At 42.0% G+C, this 23,210-nt stretch overlaps 2 protein-coding genes across 2 annotated transcripts; both read right to left on the bottom strand.

Annotated features, from left to right (window-relative positions):
• Positions 1–836: 836 nt before the first annotated feature.
• On the bottom strand, positions 837–12,978 carry mknk2b (MAPK interacting serine/threonine kinase 2b). The gene is made up of 14 exons (XM_086225512.1): positions 12,843–12,978; positions 12,004–12,220; positions 11,377–11,467; positions 11,021–11,122; positions 10,800–10,897; positions 8,358–8,437; positions 8,122–8,195; positions 7,833–7,937; positions 7,506–7,561; positions 7,207–7,302; positions 3,716–3,910; positions 3,452–3,616; positions 3,323–3,363; positions 837–3,228 (listed from the first exon to the last, which is right to left on the bottom strand). The coding sequence occupies exons 2-14, from the start codon at positions 12,052–12,054 to the stop codon at positions 2,955–2,957; spliced, it is 1,428 nt and encodes a 475-aa protein (XP_086081638.1). The 5' UTR covers positions 12,055–12,220; positions 12,843–12,978; the 3' UTR covers positions 837–2,954.
• Positions 12,979–18,337: 5,359 nt separating this feature from the next.
• mob3a (MOB kinase activator 3A) lies at positions 18,338–23,209 on the bottom strand. The gene is made up of 3 exons (XM_086225435.1): positions 22,792–23,209; positions 21,197–21,399; positions 18,338–19,936 (listed from the first exon to the last, which is right to left on the bottom strand). Exons 1-3 carry the CDS (start codon positions 23,207–23,209, stop codon positions 19,907–19,909), a joined length of 651 nt encoding a protein of 216 aa, XP_086081561.1. The 3' UTR covers positions 18,338–19,906.
• Position 23,210: the final 1 nt, after the last annotated feature.

The raw sequence follows: 23,210 nt of genomic DNA, 5'->3' as shown, positions 1-23,210 counted from the left end.
AGAGAGCACTTTACCCCTTAGGGCTTTAAAAAAACAAAAAAAAAACTTGGAAGACAGTAACAAGACAAGTGTTTTTAAAAGCATTTTATTGCTTTTTTCTTTTTTAGAAAAACAATACAAAATTCTGTAGCAACAGTCAAATGTTGCCTTGAGTGAACTGCAATCATTCACATGGTACAGTAAAGTGCTTATTTTAAATCAAAAATATTTTTGTACTTATGGATGTATTAATGTCAAATTTCTTCAAACGGACAAACTGGTTGGGGGGAGCGATTCAGACGGTTCAACAATTAGGCATCGACTCTCAAAGAGGCCTTAGCATGAGGACTGTTACGAACAGACGGAATCAGCGTCACCCCACGCCGTGTCCACGAATTTATAAAACATTGGATCAATTTTGATGGATTGTAAATGCTTTCGCCTGTGGGCTACATTCAAATTCTGGGGAGGTTGACAAGACTGTCATTTTGATGAATAACTGATTTGTTTTTAACCACTTCCTTACTTCAAAAATGACATACAATATAAAAACAGAGGCTTAGGATATCATTTTGTCCCCTATTCCCCAATAAAAGGCAGTCCAAAAGCAACTGCCATTTGACAAAAAGTAGAAATGGTCATGACCATGAAAACTCTTATTACACCATTAGGATATTACAGAGTATGGCCGAGTGTGCGATTCTGAGTATCCAACCCTATTAAAAAAAAAAAAAGTAGGGGCCAACTTGTCTGATGCTCAAAGAGGGAGAAAAAGGCAGAATACTGAACTGTATTTAGGTGTTTTCAAAACCCCAAGATTGCTTTGATCATCAGCTTAATGCTTTTAGAATTAGTAGTTTCCCAAATGGAGAAGAAACAGCTGCATACATAAATTCAAGTAAGTCTTATTATAAGACATAAAACCCCATAACGATGCATCTGTAGGAAGTTAGAACTATTACAGTGTCCTATTATCAGCATGAATGGGTCCAAGGGAACCATTTCCAGAGTACCATTACTGCAGTGCTGGCAACAGGACATGGACAATCAGAGGATTATCCTCACTTCTCACTGGGTGATGAGTCGTGCTTAAATGTTCAATGTCATGACCTGAACCCTCTTTGGTGAAATGGCTACAGTGTTGTGAGACCTCATCACCAGTCCATTACCCGTCAGTCTCAGCGTGAGCTTTAACTTAATCTGAAGATGAAGAGAAAAAAAAAAAAGAAATTGCCAACTCTTTGAACATTAAAAAAAAAAAAAAAAAGATGAGGAAGAAACGTGCTGGGCAAGAACGCTCCAGCTCAACTAAAACGTTCGCCATCTCACCTCATACTCTGAACTTTTAAAAACGCAAAACATTAAAATAGAAATAAACTTAAGGAAAACATCCTGTGTTTCACCTGAACTCAACAGCACCTCCATGATAATTACCATGTAGAAAATAAAAGCTTATCGACAGCCATACAAAAAAAGGAAAAAAAAAAAAAAAATCAGTGTGGCACATTGACATGGAGTTTTCAAACATGAAAAAAAAGGTAAACTTAATACAGCTACACGTCTGTGGAAGACTTTTTTTTTTTAGATTTTTTGTGTGGAATGTTTCTTTTTTTTTTTTTTAAATGTTTTGTTTGTTTTTGGGAGAGAAAAATCTCCTGCCTCTTAATTGTGATGTCATTATTTTGAAAAGGGATGTTTCATCAAAAAAAAAAAAAAATAGAATGAAAGCTTTGGGAAAAAAAAAAAGATGCTCCAAATAACTGTATTGAAATAAATGACAATAGTGTCACATTGGCCAAAATGTGCTTTTCAAACCCCAAGACAGGGATTTTCTAACCTTTACTGACAAAATATGAAAGGTCAAATCTGATGCATAAATTTGTAAAAAAAAAAAAAAGTTACAAAAAAAAGGGGGGGGGGGGGGAATCACAAGTGCTGGTTGTGGCGAGGGGACACATCAATTCTTTATGTGGAAAGGGACAATGACCCATTTTACTTGTGCGGTCTGTACCAACATATTCAAGATTCTTCAGAGCAAGCTGAGCCACTATTATTTTGAGGTGGCCATGCAGAATAACCTTTGAGACTAATGAGCAAGTCTAACAGTGATTATTTTACAGACGCTGATGGTGCAGCGACTGGTCAGTTAGCATTTAGATCGTGGCCAACTGGAAGAGTCTGCACAATGTTTACGTCACGGCTGGTACAGATAAACTTGTTTCTTGTAGCTGCATGGCCACTGAGGTGGATAAGCCGGTTTCACCTCCAACAAATTACACAACAGGCTCAGTTTGGGATATTGATTTTAAAATGAGTCCAAAAAAAAAAAAAAAAAGTTGAAGAGTCCCCAGCCACACACAGACTGCACCAGGCAAAGACAGCATTGGCTTACAGGCCTTCCAACCCCTTATACTGAATCCCTTCAAGACAGGAACAGCCATCCTCCTGGCATATTGCATAAGCTTGTACGTATCTGCAGATGGACCATTCATGCATATACATACAGGCAAAGAGAACATTCCACATAACTTAATTCACAGTGGATCCAGTTGTAACGTGGGAGCAGCACAACAGGTTGTCCTTTGGTGTCTGAGCTTAGTTTCAAAGATAAGTGTTCTGATTTCTTCTGAACAGAGTTGTATGAAAAAAAGAACATAACTTAGAAAATACTTCTCTCTCTCTCTCTCTCCCCCAAGTCATTACCCTCTCCCCCCCCCAAAAGAAACCTGGACGTGCTAGTTGCAGGCCCTGGGCTGATGTGCTTCAGAAGTGCTGCAGAAGATCAGAAGGCATTTAGAGGAAGAGCTGCAAGCAGCATCCTCCTTTACAGCGAGGCAAAAAAGCCTGAATGGCAGAGGAACCAAGGCCAGCTAGAGTCAGAGAGAGGGGGCCTGAACTGGGGAGGGAGACCATCAGGACAATCTTGGATCAGGACTTCAATCTGAACAGAAGGTTGGAGGTCAGGTTGACAGAGTTCAGGCACAGTCTCCCACAATAACGAGAGGGGCCAAGAGCTGGCGAAGCTCAGCGGCGGAGACAGGCCCACCCTTGGGTTGGCTGCTTCGCTGCCTGCGCCTGGCCAGCTGGGACTTGGAAGGAGGAGAGAGGCGCATTGAGGAGCCGGCAGCAGTGACCACAAACGGGGTGTCCTGCTGCTGCTGTTCTTCCATGCCATCCTGTTCAGCCAGCTGCCGGTTCACAGCCATGGCCTTGTCAGCAAAGAATGTCAGATCCCTTGCATTGCTGGTTCTGATGGGCAAGAAAAAAAAGGCATTGAAAACAATGGAAAATCATCAATAACTATTTTAGATTAAAGCATCAAAAAACACAGTGGCCCTCTCACCTTTGATGCAAGATTGGGGTTGACAGTGTGTCAGATGCACCCTAACACAAAGAAAAGAAAGAAATGTGTCAATACATACACCAACCATTACCTTAAACATGAAGAGATGGTTTGGTTGTTCACACTTACCCCCTGCACCCAGGGGTGCTGAAGCACCTGGCTAGCACTAAGGCGGTTTTTGGCATCCCGAACCAGAAGTTTGGATATAAGGTCTTTGGCACTTGAGGAGATTTGAGCCCAGTCTTTCTCTGGAAACTCGTACTTTCCTTCCTGGATACTCTCAAAGAGAGTGTTCTGAAAATGAACATAAACATTTACAGGTCAGGTTTGGTCTTGGAACTGAATATTAACTTTGACAAACAGCAGAAATGCAGGCAATGAGTACAATGTTACCTGGCAAGTGTGGCAAGGTTCCCCCAGTTCCCAGCCACAGTCACCACCACAACGTCCCACAAAAGGTGGGTAGCCACTCAACATGATGTAGAGGATGACTCCAAGGCTCCACAGGTCACAGCGCTTGTCATAAATTGTGGCCTCCTCACTGAAGGCTTCAACCACCTCAGGTGCCATGTACTCTGCTGAGCCACACTGAAAAAAAAAAAAGTACACAACAAGTTTGTTAGCCTAAGGGATGACAAAAAACAGCAATAACTGGCGAGAAAGGACCTTCTCTTGACTGCTGCTCTCATTCCTAAGTTCAGCTGATACCTCGTGGTTGCAAGTGTTAAAGCTTGGGGCCTAAGCTTGGGTTTGGGGACAGTGCCCCCACCATGAGACATTCACATGTTTATCTGTAGTGATGGTCCTATTATAATACACCATTCAGCTTTCATCAATGTGTTAGGATGCTTAGGGAAGAACATAGTGTCCAATTTCATTAAAGCGCTAGAAGGAGGGAGAGCTATAATGAGGTAGGTCAGTGTGGGTACGCAGCAGCCGTGACTCAATGCTTTGACCACAGTTGAAAGCAGCCCATGCAGAATGAGCTGAGGGCAAGGGTAGGCTCAGCTCTGACGCGGCCTTGTTATGTAGCTAAGGGAGAAATTAGGCCAAACACTCCACATGGAAAAAAGGATTGGCCATCCAGCAGAACCAGAGACTGGGCTGAGCCCTCGCCGGTTACATAAGTTGTAAAAACACCAAATGCCGTAATAATACTTAGAAACAGAAAAGAAAAACAGGTCGGGAGTTCAGCAGGACACTCGGATATTTGAGGATTAGGCATTTCATTGGCGTCCCACTCCACTGACCTGAGAGAAGATTATAGTTTTACATATTTGTGAACTAGAAAAAAAAAAGCTTTGCAGCCATAATTTAGATTTGATTGAGAAACATCTTGTATTAAAAAAAAAAGAAAAAAGAAGGTTGATCTAAGAATATCAGTCCATTAAATAAACCCCCTAAACTATAGACAACAGCTGTAGACATCTTGCATTGTGCTGTCTTTGGCCTGTACCCAGCAAACCCTCGGGTCTATATCTTCCATCTGTAGGCATACATTGTTTACATTGAGCAGTTCCTTTGTATCTGGGTACGACATCCCAGCTGTCTCTTTACTCCTCCTCCACCCGTCTGCGCCCTTATGTAATGAAATTTGCTGCACAGGAATCTCATCTCAGACAAAGCTGCTTCTGTCGAGAGAAAATCCCAACCCCCAACATTTCTGGAACCAGGATACAGGCCAATTGCAAGTTGTGGATATAGAAAGCAAAGAGAACACAATCATATTTGCTGACAAGGTGCCCTCAACAAAAATGCAATTTTGATAGTAATACTATCAAAAAAAAGCTATCAGGCTTCAAGCTTGAAACAAAACCCACCCAAAACTAAGGTTAGGGTCAAGATAGCCAGTCTGGGACCGCCTGCAACTGCCACTGATAAGAGCTTAGGGCACAGTGAAATAACCCTATCAAGGCTCTCTGATACAGCCTCTAATTTGTCCCCTCTGTTCTGCTGTTGCAAACATCTTCTGAACTTACATCAGTCACTGCCTCCTCCAACCTTCCTGCAAGCTGCAGATAGCAGCTAATCAGCTGCTGTAAACGCATGATTTGTTGGTACCGCAACCCGGGGCTTTCCTAAAGCCATGTGACTAGTCAGACCATACTGACGCCACCCATGACACACACCTCCGCTTGTTTGTAAACTGCCGGATTATCTGTATAGGATTACAAGAATACCTACTGTCGTCATGCAGCTGCACCTAGATCTCTGAGGATGGTGGCAGTATCTTAATTTTTCTTAACCGGCTAAGCTGCTTCTATGTCGTACCTCTGTGTTCTGTTACACACAGTTCCCATCTACTGCATATGAGCTCTGACATTTGAGCAGTCAGATTTATTTCATGCCGAGCAGACAGGCAGTCACTTGTGCCGAGTTCTTAGTAAACTAAAATTAGCCTGTCCCTAGAAAGGTCCCTCTCCTCTTTCCTGTGTTCCTAGTCATTATGATTTATAACAGAACACAGACAAATCCCCTGCTTGCATTTTTAAGAACCATTGGCTTGAGCTAATTTAACATATTCCGTAGAATCAGGAACATGAGCAATAAATCAACAGCAGATTATATGGTGCAACAGCAACTGTAGGAATGTGGCGAAAGGAGGGGGCAGTGAGAGTGCCAATAGAGAGATGAAAATCAGATAACACTGTTCCCCTGATCAAGGCAAAGAAAACAAGCCAGGGCGCATGAGCAGACTGGGTGTTTGTCCCTCCCAGTTACCCTCCCCCTCCTACTGGTCTGACCAATCACTACTCAGTTGCTAGGTATACGGGGGATAAGACTAACATTTCTAGAACAAACCCTGTGCATATCCTTTGTATAACAGACATAAAGAAAATGCAGAGCAGCACTAGTGTGGTTGGGGCCACTGGGCGGAGACTAAAAGCAGAGCGAGGGTGGATGTTTTTCTCTCTCATACCACAGAGGGAAAAGGGAAATAAGCAAGAGTGCGTGTTTTGTTTCATTGTGCCACAGGACATGGCCTTGAAGTGTCACAATGCTTTCCCTCCATTCTTATTACATTCCACGGCCATCACAATGTGTCATGACCTCTGGGATAAATTTTTCCACTGAAATCTCTGCACTGGATCAGGTCAAAGTTTTATGTAAAAATCAAAAAAGTTTCTAATGGGTTTAACACAATTTAATGAGGTTAATATCAAAGATAGTGTGTAGACCGGCACGTGTGGCCTCGGGGCCCAAAGCCAACTGTCCTTCAAATAGCCCTGGGATCAGCTCTCCATTAGTTCTACTAAAGGAAGCTGAAGTTACCAGAGTAGGAAACCCCCCACCCAGCCAAGTACATTCCTGCAGGCTAAACCGCTATCCTTCACCTGCTGTGGTCCATCTATCCAGCCCCACAGACAACAGACTGTGTGTTGACACACAGAGCTCAAGCCAGACCCACTTTACCTCTTTGCAAGCGTCACACTTTTCTGGGCACTACACAGCGATATTTGTTGTGACGATAGCATGGGGTTAAACAATCATAACCCCCAACTTACCGGCCTCAGTATTTGCAACTGATAAGCAGCACATGGACATTAAACTGAGGGATATCTATCCATGTGTTACAGATACCATGGTCGCGATAAAGCTTACAAAAAAGGTGCTGGGTAAGGACATTCAGGAAGCAATGTATCAAAGAAACAGCAAAATACCAACTATCTTCAACTTCTGCCAATCAGCAAACTGCTGTGACTAACAGTCAACTGTTGCTCAATCGACAGCCAGCTTAGACTTGATAAAGACATTGTTTTACAGCCTGAAAGCAAACTATTTATCCACAATTGGCAGAGGTATCACTGTGTAGTGACAGTGATTAAGACCATGCAGCATGCACATTTGTACTATTATTTAAAATGTTAGGCAGATGAACTTACAGGAGTGAGGAGCTCAGGGGTGGAGATGGGAGAGCTGTCACTGTTCAGTTTGATCCCGCTTCCCAAGTCAAAGTCACAAATCTTGACTGGCGAAATCTGACAAAAGGGAAGAAAGCTCAGAATCAAAAAAGGTCACTGAATTAGCTTCTTACTGTGAATATAGTTGTAGTGGGGTATGTCCACTATAGTGCCGTTTATCTTTACAAAGATTTGTGGTCTCCATCTTCCTGCAGTTATTTTTTTATCACGGCATTAGTTACCCTTTAAACTGGGATGAAACTTGTTTGCTGGAAACTCACCTTCTCTGCATCCTCACAGAGAATATTTTCAGGTTTCAGGTCTCTGTGTGCCATTCCTTCAAATAAATAAGAACAAGCCATCAGTTACTCTTCTTTGTAAATGGATCTGACCACTCATGGTATTGTGTTAAAGCCCACTTGCAACTAACAGGTAAGCCAACAGTTAAAACTGATGCTGAAGTAATGTTTATGTGCCTAGACCAATTCTTATGAAATAGTTTATTTACTATACAAAGATTGTGTAACGATAAAGACACGCCGCACTTGTTGGATATGTGCTGCAGTACTTCTCTCAAGCGATAAAATTATGTCTGTGAGTAGACTTACCCTTGTTATGCAGGAAATCCAGAGCACTGGCGATGTCCTGCACGACAACACTGGCTTCCTGTTCCGTGAAATGCTGTCTCTTATGGATGTGTGCCAATATTGACCCTAAAAGCACAGAAAATAAAAGTACATTAGCCAGTTACAGGAATGAAATTGAGCTGCAATGTCTTCCAATGCAGGCACAAACAGCTGGTTACAGATAAGAAACTTGACAGTCGCATTACAAAATATTCAAATACAAATCAAGGGATGTGATGGCAGTATCCTAAAGCAGCTCCGTTTCACTCACCTCCTCTGAGCTTTTCAAACACCAGGTAGAATTTGTCTTCCTCTTCAAAGAACTCCACCAGCTCCAGGATGTTACTACAAAAAGGGGAGAAAAAAAACAAAACAGTCAGTGGAAACTTCTTGAATACATCTACTAACGCACAAAAGAACTTGTACCATGTCAGGTACATGTTTGCAGCTCTGTCTTTACATTTATAAAAGGTAACATTATGTCTGCCATGCTAGGGGAGCTATTACCTGTGTCCCTGACACTGGTAGAGCATCTCAACCTCACGGAAGACACGGCTCCGGCTGTGACCTGGTCTTTTCTCAATTATCTGGAGGAGAAAATAAATGTTTGAGACATTACATTTGCTAACACTGAGCACAGTTGCAGAATGGATGTCCATTATTATAGCAGTTTGCTTACAAAGCAAAAACACTAAGCCCAACAAGTTAATATTTGGGTGAATGCCCTCACACTGCACCACAAAACCCCACAGATTACATGTTCCATTTAGGGTGCTCAGTAACTTCTTCCAAACCAGACCCGCATTTTTTCTGGCTGCAAAGATTTATCCCACCCTGGGAAACGATGCAAATGGTGAAACCTACTTTCAACACTGGCTGCCAGGGATGCAGCAGAAAGAGAATGAAACAAGTCACAGCACCTCTATATTTAGCGTTCATGTGTCACCCACATTTAAATCTTAAGTGCTCTTAAGGAGCCATAAGCGCTCCTCTGAAACATCTCATGAGCTAATCCAAAACTGTTTACGGCAGCGACAAAAAATGCTCTCTAAATATAACTTTGCACTGCCTGGATCTAAACCACTGAGGGGCCACCAGCTGCAGAGAGCTCTGCCAAGAGCGAGAGAGAGAGATAGACTGCTGACACCGACGCAAAAGGCCTGAATTTTCCAGTCCTGGTTAGTTATTGTCTGCTTGGGAGGCTGTACATGTTTCTCTTCCTGGTAACTGGATTACAGCTGCTATTGAAGCCCAATGGGGCCAGAGTTGCAGTGTGTCTAGGATTAATGGACAGACAAGAGGCCTGTGAGCAGCCCAAAGCCCCTTGCACTGTTCCAGTTTGAGTCAGCAGCACAAACAAGCCAATCAGTGCACTACTGATCACAATACAAACCTACAGCCCTGATAATAACATCTGCACATATAGTATCACCCCAGATATTATCAGTCAAATATAAGATAACCAACATATTTTAAACATGAAAAGGGTAGACAGGGTTTTGAAGTGTTTAGATTTAAGGTTGTTTTCTGCTGTAAAACAAAAGGCTGTCCACAGTCCCAAATGTATATCTGGGGTTGTGAAATTATATCTTTAAGAAGACAGTTTTGTTTGAGAAAAAAATAATTTTAAAAAAAAGGAAAGAAGACAGAATATTTAAGGAATCAAAGCGTTAGGCAGACATGCATAGTCCTCTGCTCGTCCTTGGTGCTGAGCCTTTTGTTGCAACTGCAACACAAGAAGCCCACACATGCAACTCAGCCTGTCTGGAGGGGGAGGGGAGAGACAGGACATCTGGCAGGAGCAGTCTGAACCCCCTCCAACACCCACATGACCTACAATAACTGCCTGCCCTTGTGCTTCCTCCCCCAAGATCTACAGTGTCCCAGGAGATCTACCGAACCCTCCCATGGTAAACAATACCAAAAGATCATGGTCAAATGACCAAATCTGTGCATTGATACCTTTGAAATATTCATTTGTATGATATGGACACTTGCTCTATGGGGAGCAAGCCTCTAAAGTTTTGTTTAAAAACCTTGTTGGATAGATGCAGGAATTTGTTGAAAGAACATTTTTTGGAGGGGATTTTTATCCTGTGTCCCCGTTGGATTAGTGGGTGAAGTATCAGGAATTCTTACAAAGAAAAACAAGCCTGATCTACTGTTCTGCACTTCCTCAGAGAATATAGTTTCACAATTTCTTGTTCCTTAAACTGAGTTACAGTCATCACCAATTCTCAAACAATAAGGAACTCCCAGCAAATTAGTGCATGTATTAAGTCTACACCCTATTTGGGAAGGAAAATGGAAAAAAAGGCAAACTGTACTGAGCAAAAAGGCGAACAAAGCAGAGTAAACACCCTGGGTCACAACCCTCAACTAGCGCCCCTCCTTCCTCTCTATGTGGGTTTTGTTTTGGCACAGTTTGCAGTACACAATGTTCTCACTATGAGCGTCTTCGGTAAGCAATAGGAGGAGAGAGAATGGGAGGGCATCTCCCTCCCAGCTCTGCCATAGGCTCACTGACAAAAAAAAAAAAAAAAAAAACTGAGGGGAGTGTCTTCAAACAGCAGCTAGTTCAGCAGTAGCTGAACAGAGCGAGCCCCTAGACACACGCTATAGAGAGTGAGCTATGGAGGACAAGAAGAAAAAAAAAAAGGTACATCCTGCCTTGAGACAAAAACGTTCCCAAACCCATTAACTAAAGAATGGCTGGTAACTGGGAGACAGGATGCTGCACATCTAATACCCAATTTTACTTCAGTTTAAGCAAATATAAACTATTAAAATAGCACGTGATGGCACATCCTTCCCTCCATGTTCCATGCCTGTTCATATCTCAAAAGTAAAAAAACAAACATTTAAAATCACTTACTCCAAACTAAACACTGGCAGCAGGAAAATGACAAGATAACACTCTTAGGAGGCAACAATAAAATAATGTCTCACCTTCACAGCATACTCTTTGTTGGTGATGAGGTTTATGCATGTTTGCACTCTGGCGTAGGCACCCTCTCCTAGTACCTCTTCCTGCAGTCTGTAGACATCTGAGGGTAGGGAGTTGAACAAGTCAGGAATATATTCATCCACATAAAGCAGCAGAACCTTACAAGTTGTAACAGTTTCCCCCTCTATGAAGAGCTTTTATAACGCCAAACAAATTGTGTTACCCTCAAATCGTCCAGAGAAACTGTCAGTTGCCCGGCAACGCTTCTTCTTCTTGTTTCTCTTCTTGGCATCGGGGATGTCAATAGGCTGGCTGGAGGGTATGTCTGTCAAAACACATTGAATATATCATCATATGCTACTTAAACCATTCTTTTAAAAGAAAAGGAAAAATAAAATTGAGAATTACAGGTTTTTGCGGAGATTACACTTCACATTGTTAACAAAAGGTAGAAATGACACTGGAGAAACTAGTCTGGACAGCTAGATCAGTTTTTGTGCAACTAAACCATTATGCATTGACAATATTCAAAGATGAAAATAATGTCAAGACACAGGTACAGTTATCATAAATACCCACCGTGCCTTGGGGAGGAATCAAAATTAAATGTCGAATCAATAAGATGGGATCCATTTTTAGTGAAGTCCTCTGACTCAAAGGGATTTTGGCCCTAGAAGGCAATAAATAATGTTAAGTATGCAATCAAATTAACCTGCAAAGACACCGTCAAGACACATCCAGCATTTCCTGTCCTCTAACTATCCACTTCAAGCACACACCAGAACAGCTGCTGGGCAAAAGCTTTCAAAAAAGCCATAAATGTGGCGCATAGTCAGCCACCTTATAAAACAAGCACCTACAACCATAAAGGAGTCAGGCCAGAGGGAATATATGCATGCAAAAGACACCATTATCAGCAGTAATTCATCTCTGAGTTGCCTGGCTCAAGTCATACTTTCATTAGTTGCAGATTCACGTGATAGCCAGGCATTTGCTATGTATGTCAGTCATGAGACAAGGGGGCAACAGATATGTGTGTGAGTTTTATATATATATATATATATATATATATATATATATATATATATATATATATATATATATATATATATATATATATATATATATATATATATATATTCACATGTGTGCAGCAGAAATAGTTAGCCATGATGATAGTTTTCCCTGCACCATCAGCAAACTCACCTTGAAAGAGCGGTGGAATCCAGTGACTTCGGTGATCTTATTTTGCACCATTTTGCTTCGATTTGGGTTGGTTTTTTTGGGGAGGCTGTGCGGCGGCAGTGGTTATTTTGGTTTATCAATTTGCACTTCTCCGAAACAGTGAGATGTTTCAGAGACAATTGCAAGTGATCACACTGCTACGGATGGTCAGCTTGCTGCGGCGCTTTAAACGGGAGCCCTGTGGACGCATGAGAAAAGATACTGCATCAACTTTCTGTTGCACATCATTCAACACATCTTCATTCACAGAAATTACATATTCAGTTTGAAAACCATTTACATGAACGAACGCTGGACTAAATATAACAGACCCTGGCACACTTTACTGATGTCGACCACGGAGCCAGGAGGTAATAAAAACAAGAGCAGCACCAGCTAACACAGCGCCGCAGTCTATGCTAAGCTAGCTCCGTCACGCAGGCATTTCAATGTCTCGACTTAGGCGGCTATTTTAATGCAAATAATGTTATTGTAGTGTGGCTGTTTGACTATGATAAACACATTAGCCATGCCGTTTGCAGTTTGCAAAAAACAGCAGAGGCGTTGGAGAAGCTAACAAGTCACCGGCTAACATGAACATGGTCGCTAAACGAACTCGCAAGGAGACCGTCATGACTGAAGAATTTTTAATGTCAGATAATTAGCTGCAGTTAATTAGGAGTAACTGACGTGGCTACATGTAGTGCAAAAAATAAATAAAAAAATATATATATATAAACCGAAAATTAGCTAATTTCAAGTAACCAAAACCTGCGGAAGCCAACAGATATTTGAAGCTAACAATATATTGGATTTCTTACCCCGTTGTTAATTTTACAGCTCCAGTGTTAGCGTCGTTGTTTGACCCACTGCTTCAACAGCCGCAGAGGACGGTCGAGGGGGAACGCCTGATGGTTGGTGAGTGGAAGGTGACGAAAACGCCATGGAGGAGGTGCTTTATAACCTCCTGGCTGACTCCTCCTCGTCTCCTCCCTCCCTCCGGCCTGCGTCAACAGGCTAGATGGATCACATGTTTTCTAGAACATGACGTAGTGGCTGCGTACCATTTAGTTCACGGGGAAGCACTTTGCCACTTTGGTAAAAGCTGAACAGCCGTTCTACGAGGTATAGACGATTAAACTCGAATTATGCTTTCATATACATACATATATTTAAAGATGTCAGCGCTGTATTGCATTTATTTACGGACAATGACGATGGAACAAAAGCATTAGTCAACACGAAAAGGAACACAACCAAATGTCTGTTTTGTTTCAAAGGCCCCACAATAGGATGGATGTGGGTAGACAATCAGCACGTATGCTGTTTTGGTGAAAGGGAGGATCTCTCTCTCTCTCTCTCTCTCTCTCTCTCTCTCTCTCTCTCTCTCTCTCTCTCTCTTTAGAGGTGGAAAGACACTGGACTGTTGCAACATTTAGTCAGACAAGATCCACCAGTTTGGACAATGACAAAGGTAAAAATCACAGAAATGATGTCATCACGATCAGAAACCAGCGTCCAAACCGCAATCAGTCATTCTTGTGTCTAATTTTAGGCTAATTAGAGGCTATAAACAATGAGAGTTCATGTATGATGTTTTAAATGTTAATCTTACAAGAAGTGATGAATGGCCTTGGTGAGATGGATATTCAAAGAAATCCCCTGGAGTGACTGTTCAAAACCTGGCAGTGGCTTGACTCAGCTGCTGCTATCAAACACATGCAGATAACCTCTCGTAACTTTGTAGAGATATTAAAACACCAGTAAAAGTGAAAATGTTCTTAATTACAAGTGACCAGCAAGTATCAAAATGAAAGCACTGATGATAGGGGCATGATGGTTTTGTGTTAAAAGTTCCCCTGAGTAGTTTTGAATTTGTGGCTGTGTTATTCCGGGTTCTTATGCTTTAAGCCGACACATAACTTTGACCTTCAAAGTGGGCAGAGCCCAGGTTAATGCAGATTCAAATACATTATTTAAAAAGTTAATGTAAAAATACAAATACTCTGCCCATCTCAGACTCTTATTTAACTGGACTTTAGGCAGGTTTTCAGGAGACCGACAAAAACAGCAATATTTGGATTCTTCTCACCAATTTCAATCTCAAATCTGTTGGCTTTAGGTGAGGTAATGCATTTTTTAGTAAAACTGTAATTGATGCATGGGCCATCAGACCACAAAAACAATTAAACCGATAAACTCACGTTATTTAATCTAATATATATATTGGACTAGGTAAGGGACCGCATTGACCGGTTGCAACCTGGTTCTTCTGTCACGTTTTGGAGTCTGATGAGGCAGCTGTTCAGACCAGGGTGAAGACACTGTCTCAAGGTTGTGATAATGAAAGAAATCCAAGAACTCTGATGATGTAGAAATGCGTGCACACTTAACCTATCTTCTAATTGTGAGATGCCACAGATATGACACGCTCATACTATGTTCAGAGATGAAAGATGGTTATATTGACACAGGCGCTGAGAGGGCAAACCCTGGTGAAATCTCCTCTGAGTATTATTTTACATGCACATTGGGATACAACAGTAACTGAGTCATAATTTGACACACAAAGTCATGAGTTTTGTCCTCACAGTGTGACAACTTGTTCCATTCACTGTTCCAAATCAGTATAATCCTTTGTCCCCAAACATGCTCCGTACTGTATAAATGTAATGTTTATCAAGGGAGTCCCAGTTGAATCCATGTACGGTTTGTTTTCAGGAGTTCACAGTCTTGTGACTGGAGGATTTCTGCCTCTCCCCTTCCTTTCAACTTCTGCCCCCCAAACATACACTCGATGCTAGCAAACATTACGCAAGGCGCTGGCTGACTTTCCCTTGCCAGGAGCACATGGTGTAGTTGCAGGGTTTAGAAGGAAAACAAGATCACACATCGAAGTGCAGGGGGTGGGTCCGTGTCACTACAGGGCAAAAGGAAGAGGGATGGGCCATCATAAATAGCTTCAGGTGGCAACAAACTCATCTCAGATGTGAATGGCACTCACTCAGGAGCCAGTGTGGGGGGAGGGCTCACTCTTAGGGCTTGAAATATGATATAAAAGAGGTGTGTCTCTGTTGTTGGTATCTGTTGATGTTTGTTAGCCACCAGTCAGGTAGCATTTAAACCCTTAAAGAACACATTATTTTGTGTAGGGTCAGTCTGCAGTTCTGTAAAGCTGCATTCAAATCTTCCTCCGTACTTTCTCAACATTTCCCCACAAACATTTCAACACACATTGTTAGTGGCCTCACAGTAACCCACCAGTGTGCAAGGCAGCTTAAACTCATGCTGCGCAGGCAAATATTGTTGAATTTGGATGAACTTACAATTTCTTGTGCAAGTCCTGCATCTTCAAGGAATTGAATGGGATTTCATACCCAAGACAAGTCAAATATCTCACCTTAGGTTTGCATATTTAAGTCATGACTATTAAATGGTTTTCATGGCAAAGTTCAAAACACTGATGCAGAAAAATATCCTGTTACAAATGTTTTGCTTTCCTCATTGTCAAGCGTTTGTCAGTACAATGTAAGTGCTTAATCAATATTTAGAACAAGATAAATTAATGCTCAGTACATCAGCATTCAACAGCAGCAGCATTCCTCAAGGAAACATTCCTCCTCTGATTTCTCATAGCTTTATATTTAACATATCATTTGCATAAGTGTATTTTGTATGTGAATGTGTACATATATTGCACATACAGTATATTACATGTCAAATTAAACTGTCAGACACTGATCAGGTGACTCTGCTGGAAGGAGCGTGCAGTCTTACGCTGCTCTGTTATGTTGCACACTTTTCTCTGGTAGGTCACGCTGCTCCAAGGCACTGGCTACACCTCTTCTTAGAAACCTTCCCAGAGTACACTTCTTAGAAGTAAGTTGCCTCTGGTAGGAAACGTTCAGACTTAGCCTCGCTCAAAAATTTATGTGCTCCAGCTTGTTGGATGACACGAAGCACATTTGTGTGAAATTGAATCCGGCAACTTTTAACACAGGAGGAGCTGTTAAAGATTTTGCAACATATTGTTTTGTTCTGACTTTAATCCAGTTTTGTAAAAAAAAACAAAAAAACACTTTTCTGTTCCCTTTTTTGCACTTTGCTCTCATTACATAACTGTGTGTACCAAAATATTTTGACATTTCTAATGCTTTCAAATACTTCAAATATCCTTGGGAATGAGTAACTCAGCTGCTGTTTGTTTCTGAGGACATGGGCTAGGCTGTAATGTTTGTTTTATTTTACTACTTAATTTCTGAGTAAGTAGCTGCAACACTTACTACGTGCTTACACTTACGACACAAAGGAGTTTAAGATATGGACAAGTGTGCACACAGTGCTGTTTTTAGTTATGACTATGGGACATTTAATGTATCTAATCATTAGATAGATACATAATTGCATTAGATTCTAATGCAATCTGAAGGCAACCCCCACCCCCGCAGTACATTTGTACTAAAAAAGAAACATGCTGTCAGTTGTGGAGAGTAGCAATGACACAGTGCCACACTTTGATTCAAGGGTTGTATTGTATCAGATTTACAATTTAGTATCAGCACAGCTGATCTGAGAGAGTATCTCTCAATGAATGAATGAAAAACTTGTAGCACGGCCTCAGGTTGGACGACCTGACAGAGCTGTCCTTGGGCATTTTTGTTGTTGTTGAGATATTTCATCATTCAATTGTACTTCTGCAGCAGTGGTTAAAACTGTGCAGTATCATATTATACATGATTGATCAATACAAATCCCATAAATAAAAAACATTTCATGTTGTCAGTATGTTACCATATGTATCTTTACAGTTTAAACATCATAGACTTTAAACCATTTTCATAAGCCTGATTTAAATTAGAAATCCTTTGATTTTAGGTTATTTTGATCTGTGAATAAAATTTGTATTCTCAATATTTAGCCAGCTTCAGGGGTAGTCAGCATGTAGTGGTGTGTTCACGCCTAAATGAGAATTAGGGAAGTTCAGACCTCAGAGAAGTAGGTCTGACGTCACTGGACTTGGAAGCATTTTGTGTTGAAATACAAACCTCGAACAAACTCCTTATTTTAGAAATTTGCCTTCATCGTGTGTGTGTGTGTGTGTGTGTGTGTGTGATGCTCCTAGCGGTACAGCCAGGATTAAAAGATCGTTACCTGACTGATTCTGTTTCATGTGACTGATAAGATAGTGTTTTATCATATCGCTTAATATCTGAACGCTAAGACACGCCATAAGATATCGCGATAGATCACTTGCTGCAACGTTGCACGAGACAGCTGACTGCCGGGGGGGGGGCGTCAAGGGTGTGAACTCACCCGACACCCATTTGCTGAGTCACATAATCTCCCAAACTCTTTCCCTTATGTGTAAATAATCACACTGTACCATCAAAACAACAGCGGTTAGCTGCACTAGCGTCGGTCTGATTGGCCGCAGCCGGAAATTCTTCCCCTTGTTCTCGGCCTCTCTTCGGTACCTCCCTTCATGACTCCTGCTCAGCCCTTCAGGGTTCTCTTGTACATTCCAGAGGAGAAAAACACACGGGGAGGGGTTGGGAGGGGGGCAAGCACACGGCGCTCATCTCACACGTAACTGGCGTAGCACACGCTGCCAGAGTACAAGTGGAGAGGAAGTGAGTCCCTTCACAATGAGGACAGAGAGGGGAGGCACAATCCCGTAAGAGGATCAGGTTCCTGCAGGCACTACTGAGCTCGTTTCAGTGGTTGATGTTATTGGGGCAGATAGTTACATCATGTGGGTTCATTCACATTGACTGTAACAAGTCAACCAACTCATGTCAAGCTGCAGAAACACAGAGCAGGAAACAGTTCCGCTGTGAAAAAAGGAGATTCAGTTTGACACATTCTGGTTTCTGTCATAAGTCATAGCTCATGACAGCACTTATTAGACTCTATATTTATGCTTAGTCTTCCCGTTTAATGGAGTTTATCTAGAAACAATGTGTAGCTTTATGATTCACTTCATCATTTCAAATGTACATAAGAATTAACCGCTGTTAAAACATCTAAAACGTCTTAAAGAGGGGAACTTTCCTGATGCAATTTTCCACTCTTCCTAGCCAACAGTTCACACACAGCTACTTTTATGATTCAACAAAGTGATAATACAATTATACATCGCTGAATCCTTCATGATACACCCAAAGACTCTAAAGGTTTCGGGATATTTTAATTTTAATAACTGAGGTCAAAATCAAACATTCAAATAAATCACTAACAAAGAAGTGAAATGACCGATAAAGTAGACACAAGTGTGACCCTCAAGTCAAATTTTATTTGTATAGCTCAAAATAACAAACCAGTTTTTGCCTTGGGGGGGGGGGGGGCGCTTTCAAATCTGTACAAAGTACAACACATTCTGTTCAAGTTACGAAGAAATACCTCAGAAAACATATTTTCAACATGCAAAAATAAAAAAAAATGAGAGTACACTTAGAAAGACGCAGGTGGGACGCAGTGGACGAAACCTACTGAAGCTCCCTGATCAGCTGCACAAGTGCTACTTGTGTATCGAGATAATTACGGGATATACAATAACATAACTGGTCCCATTTGTTGACTTGCCAGTCTGTTTGCTGATAATACTGAACTTAACACTAGAAACTTGTTGACGTGTACGCTTGATGGAATAATGTAACTACTGTATTGGTGCTTTGAAGGGTGAGATTACCTCATCAGTGTTTCATGTTCATTTTGGTGTTTTTTTTGTTGTTGTTGTGAAAACCCTTTTTTTAAATTACATAATCCCTAAATATTATGACTGGTAACAAAAGCCTCTAAATTTGCCCTCACCAGTTCTGTTGTTGACCCAATCAGGCAAAGCCGCGTTCATTCCTAACAAACCCTCTCTGTATTCACATCAGTACAGTCTGGCCTGTTTCTTATATAAGCAGCTGAGTCGAATCATTAACCTGAATCGGTCCAAGAGAGGCTCCACTTCCCTGCTTCATGACTGTAACTAGGACACCGGGCAGATTTCATAAAGCCTACATTAACTGTAGGATTACAGTGTCCAACCCGCAGGACAGATTCGAGAGTCTGATGCCACCAAGTGGTCATTTTTGGAATCTCCTCAACGTGCGCAGCCTCCCAAGTTTTGTCACGTGAGTTCGGAGTCTCGTGTGACCTTCAGCTGCCAAGAGTATCGGAGACAAACACCTGCAGGTTTGACATCTGAGAACCTGCCCGATGGCCTGAGGCCCAAAGTGCACGAAAGCACTGACTTGATAAGTTTAGAGCCACCAGCAGGCACATTACTGCATTTTAGCTTGTTGCTAAAACACGTCTGAACAAAGGAGAATGTAAAAACTCTCTTTTAAACCTCTTTGATTTCTCAGTTTAAATTATAACAAATTTCTGGAGGGTTACAGACTAATACCTCTGCATGTCGGGCGGTGGGTGTCAGAATAGCTTCAGTTAATCAGTGTAAATTAAAATACCGATCCATAATATAACAGAGTAGAGAATTTTAATGTAACAACAGAAGTGATCTCAAAGATACACAGTAACAAATCGTACTTATTTTAGATTGTTTTTGAAGGAGAGAAATGGCAGAAGCATGCTGGAATGATTTGAGATTCAAATAAAATAGGAACAACAACAAAAAAAAAGCATGGACATGGACAAACACCTCGTAATACTGTGCTCTGATAGAATGTTTTCTACGTTCCTTCTAAGGAGGAACCCAGCGCCTCACACGACAGGTTAAAACCTACAGTATGCGGCTAAAATAGATTACAGTACTTAAATATAAAAATAGACTCTTTTTTTGTTGAATGTATTTGTTCTTTAAGTTCTCTGCTGCAGTCTTCTAGATGGACGGATGCTTGTTGTCCGGCGTGAGCGTCCATAGGTCAGCGGCGTTCTCTCAGTGGCACATCCGAGAGGTCATCTCTTTCTGTAGCGCAAAAGATAAAAACAGAGGTTAAAAAGAAAACGACAACAAAACAACACCAGAGATGGGAGCGCTGAGCGCGGGGGCCCCTAAAATATGTATTTGTAAGCTCGTGGAGAGAAGATGATATTAGTGGGAAAAGGAACAGATGCGTCTTTACAGATTAACTGAAGACTCGATAAAAATAACCAACGCTACAGGAAACGGCTGCCTGGTGAAAGGACTCACGCCGCTATCGCAAACACAATTCTAACGACAGGAGCTTCAGGCCTGACAGTCTATGAGACGCCACAAACAAGACCGCACGTCGCACAGAGAGGAGCGTCCGTCATCAATACAACGCTCAGTGACTGCATGGCTCGTGGTGGCACTTTGTTTGACGGGATATCGTTTGCAGCAAAGCTCTGTTTCACTTCAGCGAAAGTGAATGTTTGACATTTAGAAAGAACATTATGAAGAAGAAAAAAGTAATAAAAAACATCCGGTGTGGATTATTTTGTTGTGGATTGAGAAAGACTGGGTACCAGTGACATACAGTAATCTCACTTGCCTGTTTATTAGGTACATAGAGATAAACTCTAATCCAGAATAATACAAAGGGCCTGAAATAAATCCTCCCTTCGAGAGGATTTATTTCAATAATCTGTCTTGGAGGCTGTGATTTGTGGTACTGCTGAAGTGTACTGATACATACTGGACCATGCGCTAAATATTTGAACACGGACAAAACACGAGGAGCATCTCTCAGGGCTCAGTTCACCGGTGCCACGACGGGGAGCCACCAGTGACCGACTCCCTCAAACAGAGTTAATAATAAATAACAGATGATCATCTTATCACATTTCCTGAAGCTGACGGCCATTTTTGTGTTGCCGAGCCTGTTTCTGCAGGCACGTTCACAAGATCGCTGCAGTGGTCAAACCAAAGTGTCATGTTCGGTAAACATATCCATGGCAACAGTGCACTCAAAGACGTCACTGTTAAATGTTAGGACTGTGGGTAATGTAGTAATTCTCAATGAGATCGCCGGGATCGTTATGACAGTGTGGCTCATAACCCAACTATTTTTGGAGGATATGAACTGGATTGTCATTTCTGGATCCTCAATGTTGAACTCTAACCTCCTCAAATGTACAGATATGCCGCGTGGCTTTGGATCAGGTACCATAAATCCACTGAAATCATTGACATCACCGCATCGGACACCGACGGTTTGCTTTCCCCTCCATCATGGTGTCAGACTCCGTCCTCTGTGTCACTCACCAGAGGCTCCAGCTCTTTGTGGTCCGTGAGGTTGAACTCGGTGACAAAGTAATAGAAATGCTTGTAGCAGGTATTGACATGAGCTTCAGCCCCCATCTGGCTCACACGGTCAAAGTGGTGGATATAGACGTGGACAAACACCCGGAACAGACGAGACAAAATCTTCTTAGCCACCTGCATGAAGGTCTTAGGGAACGGAGTACCTGGGAGCCAGACAGACGGAGAGAGAACACCGCAGGATGACACTGTACTCTGAAGAAATCAAGAATTTCTACCATATTTAAAATACAAATATCATTCTGTGTTTTTTAGCCAGTCTCATCCTCTACGGCCCATCTGATGGTGACCAGCTTGCTAAAAGCCTCCCTCCATATGTGCATGGAAACACAACATGGAACAGAGGATAAGCCTCCGTTCAAAAGAGATTAATTTAGCATGTTGTTTTTCTTTGACTAACTCAATAATATTTCTGGAATCTGTTCCAGAGGGCAGGAGCACCAGAGGTTGTTTCTATTCCTAGCCGCCTGCTGTACATTGTCTGACCCATTTACAAATCTGTGGCTGGGGCTGCTTCAGCGGCTGGTCAGATGCTGAGGGGCCACAGCTGAGCACACACGCTAAAGATGACAAGTTCCATCAAAAACAGCAAACAAAGAATTTCATGGATAAACTGATGGCATGTAGGCCACGTCCTAAACGTGGCCATGTAAATTTAATCTCAACCATTTTATCCACAAAGTCTTTGAATTTTAGAGGCCCTCGCTGAGCAGAATAGTATCTGTGTCTCATTTGATTGGATTTGTTTTTAGGGCTGATCGGACTAATTCATGATGCATTAATAATTAATTTAAGACATGTGGAAATAAAAATATTGATGTTTGGCGCCAGTGTATCGATAATACATCGCAAAACTACCACAGTACATTGCACAATCAACATTTTGTCCCACCCCTATCTGTTTAAAGTCCTACTTGTGAATTGAGCTAAACTGTCGTCTGACAGAAACTATCGGTGACATTCAGGATGATCACGGGAGACATCTATTCAGTAGAAACGGCCCAACATCCTCAAGCTTGAAAAACGAATATTTATAATGACACGTTTAGTCTCCTTTTGCATTCTGTCTCTTCTTTGCGTGACTGTCCTGTTATCGCATTCTAAACTGTTCAGTTTTACAGCGTTTTAAAATGTTTCTGTACCTTTAGACTGCCCTATCTCAGGTGTGTGATAAAAAAGTAGACAAATTCTATGTGAATACTGGTTTTGTGACAGTCGATTCAATAAAAACAACCAAAAGTAAGAAATAATTCTGAGCTCTTGTGACTCATGCTGGGCATTTCTGCATCGATGGGTGATAGATCAGGGGTTTTTAAGTCTGACTCAGTGGGTCCCCCCCCAAAGGAGCCCCCTCAGCCCTCTTGAGTTTATTGTTACGCTAAGTTCCTGGGGGATCATTGATTATGTTATCTTATCACAAAGATGCTCGGGGGAGCCTAACATTGCAGTTTTTACACAACTTCGAGACGGCAAACACCCTGTGACCTCATTCTATATGTCAGTCTACGGAGTTAAAGGGACCACAGTATATAACTTACCGACGTTGGTGGGGAAGATGTTCTCATTGTTGATTTGTACCTCTATCCAGTCCATGAGCAAGCTCATGTATTTGGGTGCTGAAAGGGCAGTGGGCCTCTTGTACTTGTGCTCGTCCTGCCAGCGGTATTCATACTTGGGCCCGCCAGACATGACGGGGCACGTCTGATCAGTGCAGGAGTCACTGATGGTGCCGTAGATGAGGTTGATGCGGTTGAAGAAATCAACAACATGAACAGCCACCCAGTCGTTAAGGTCCTCCCCGTGGGGCAGCTGCACAGCCTGCTTCAGGTCCAGCCCAGCGTTCAAGGACGCCTGGGCCTTCTTGTGCAGCTCGAAGCGCTGTGTCCCTGGCTCAAACTTGCGCTTGGGCCGGAATGTCCTGTCTTTGTTGAAGACTTGTTTCAGGGCCATGGACATG

This window comes from Aulostomus chinensis, chromosome 14 (genome assembly GCF_037954235.1).
Source record: "Aulostomus chinensis isolate RoL2024-O1b breed Wild chromosome 14, RoL_Achi_v1.0, whole genome shotgun sequence".
NCBI classification, from domain to species: domain Eukaryota; kingdom Metazoa; phylum Chordata; class Actinopteri; order Syngnathiformes; family Aulostomidae; genus Aulostomus; species Aulostomus chinensis.
The sequence above is the reverse complement of the archived record's forward strand: the minus strand, read 5'-3'. Positions and strand labels throughout refer to the sequence as shown.

What these genes read in the sequence shown, in the direction of transcription:
- mknk2b (XM_086225512.1), bottom strand. Translation starts at nt 12,054, where the DNA reads ATGGTGCAAAATAAGATCACCGAAGTCACTGGATTCCACCGCTCTTTC. An exon ending in GGATTTCCTGCATAACAAGG is followed by an intron (nt 7,562 to 7,832) that starts GTAAGTCTACTC and finishes ATTTATTTGAAG; the next exon opens with GAATGGCACACAGAGACCTG. An exon ending in AGCACCCCTGGGTGCAGGGG is followed by an intron (nt 3,364 to 3,451) that starts GTAAGTGTGAAC and finishes TCTTTGTGTTAG; the next exon opens with GGTGCATCTGACACACTGTC.
- mob3a (XM_086225435.1), bottom strand. Translation starts at nt 23,209, where the DNA reads ATGTCCATGGCCCTGAAACAAGTCTTCAACAAAGACAGGACATTCCGG. An exon ending in CATCTTCCCCACCAACGTCG is followed by an intron (nt 21,400 to 22,791) that starts GTAAGTTATATA and finishes TCTGGCTCCCAG; the next exon opens with GTACTCCGTTCCCTAAGACC. An exon ending in ACAAAGAGCTGGAGCCTCTG is followed by an intron (nt 19,937 to 21,196) that starts GTGAGTGACACA and finishes TTTGCGCTACAG; the next exon opens with AAAGAGATGACCTCTCGGAT.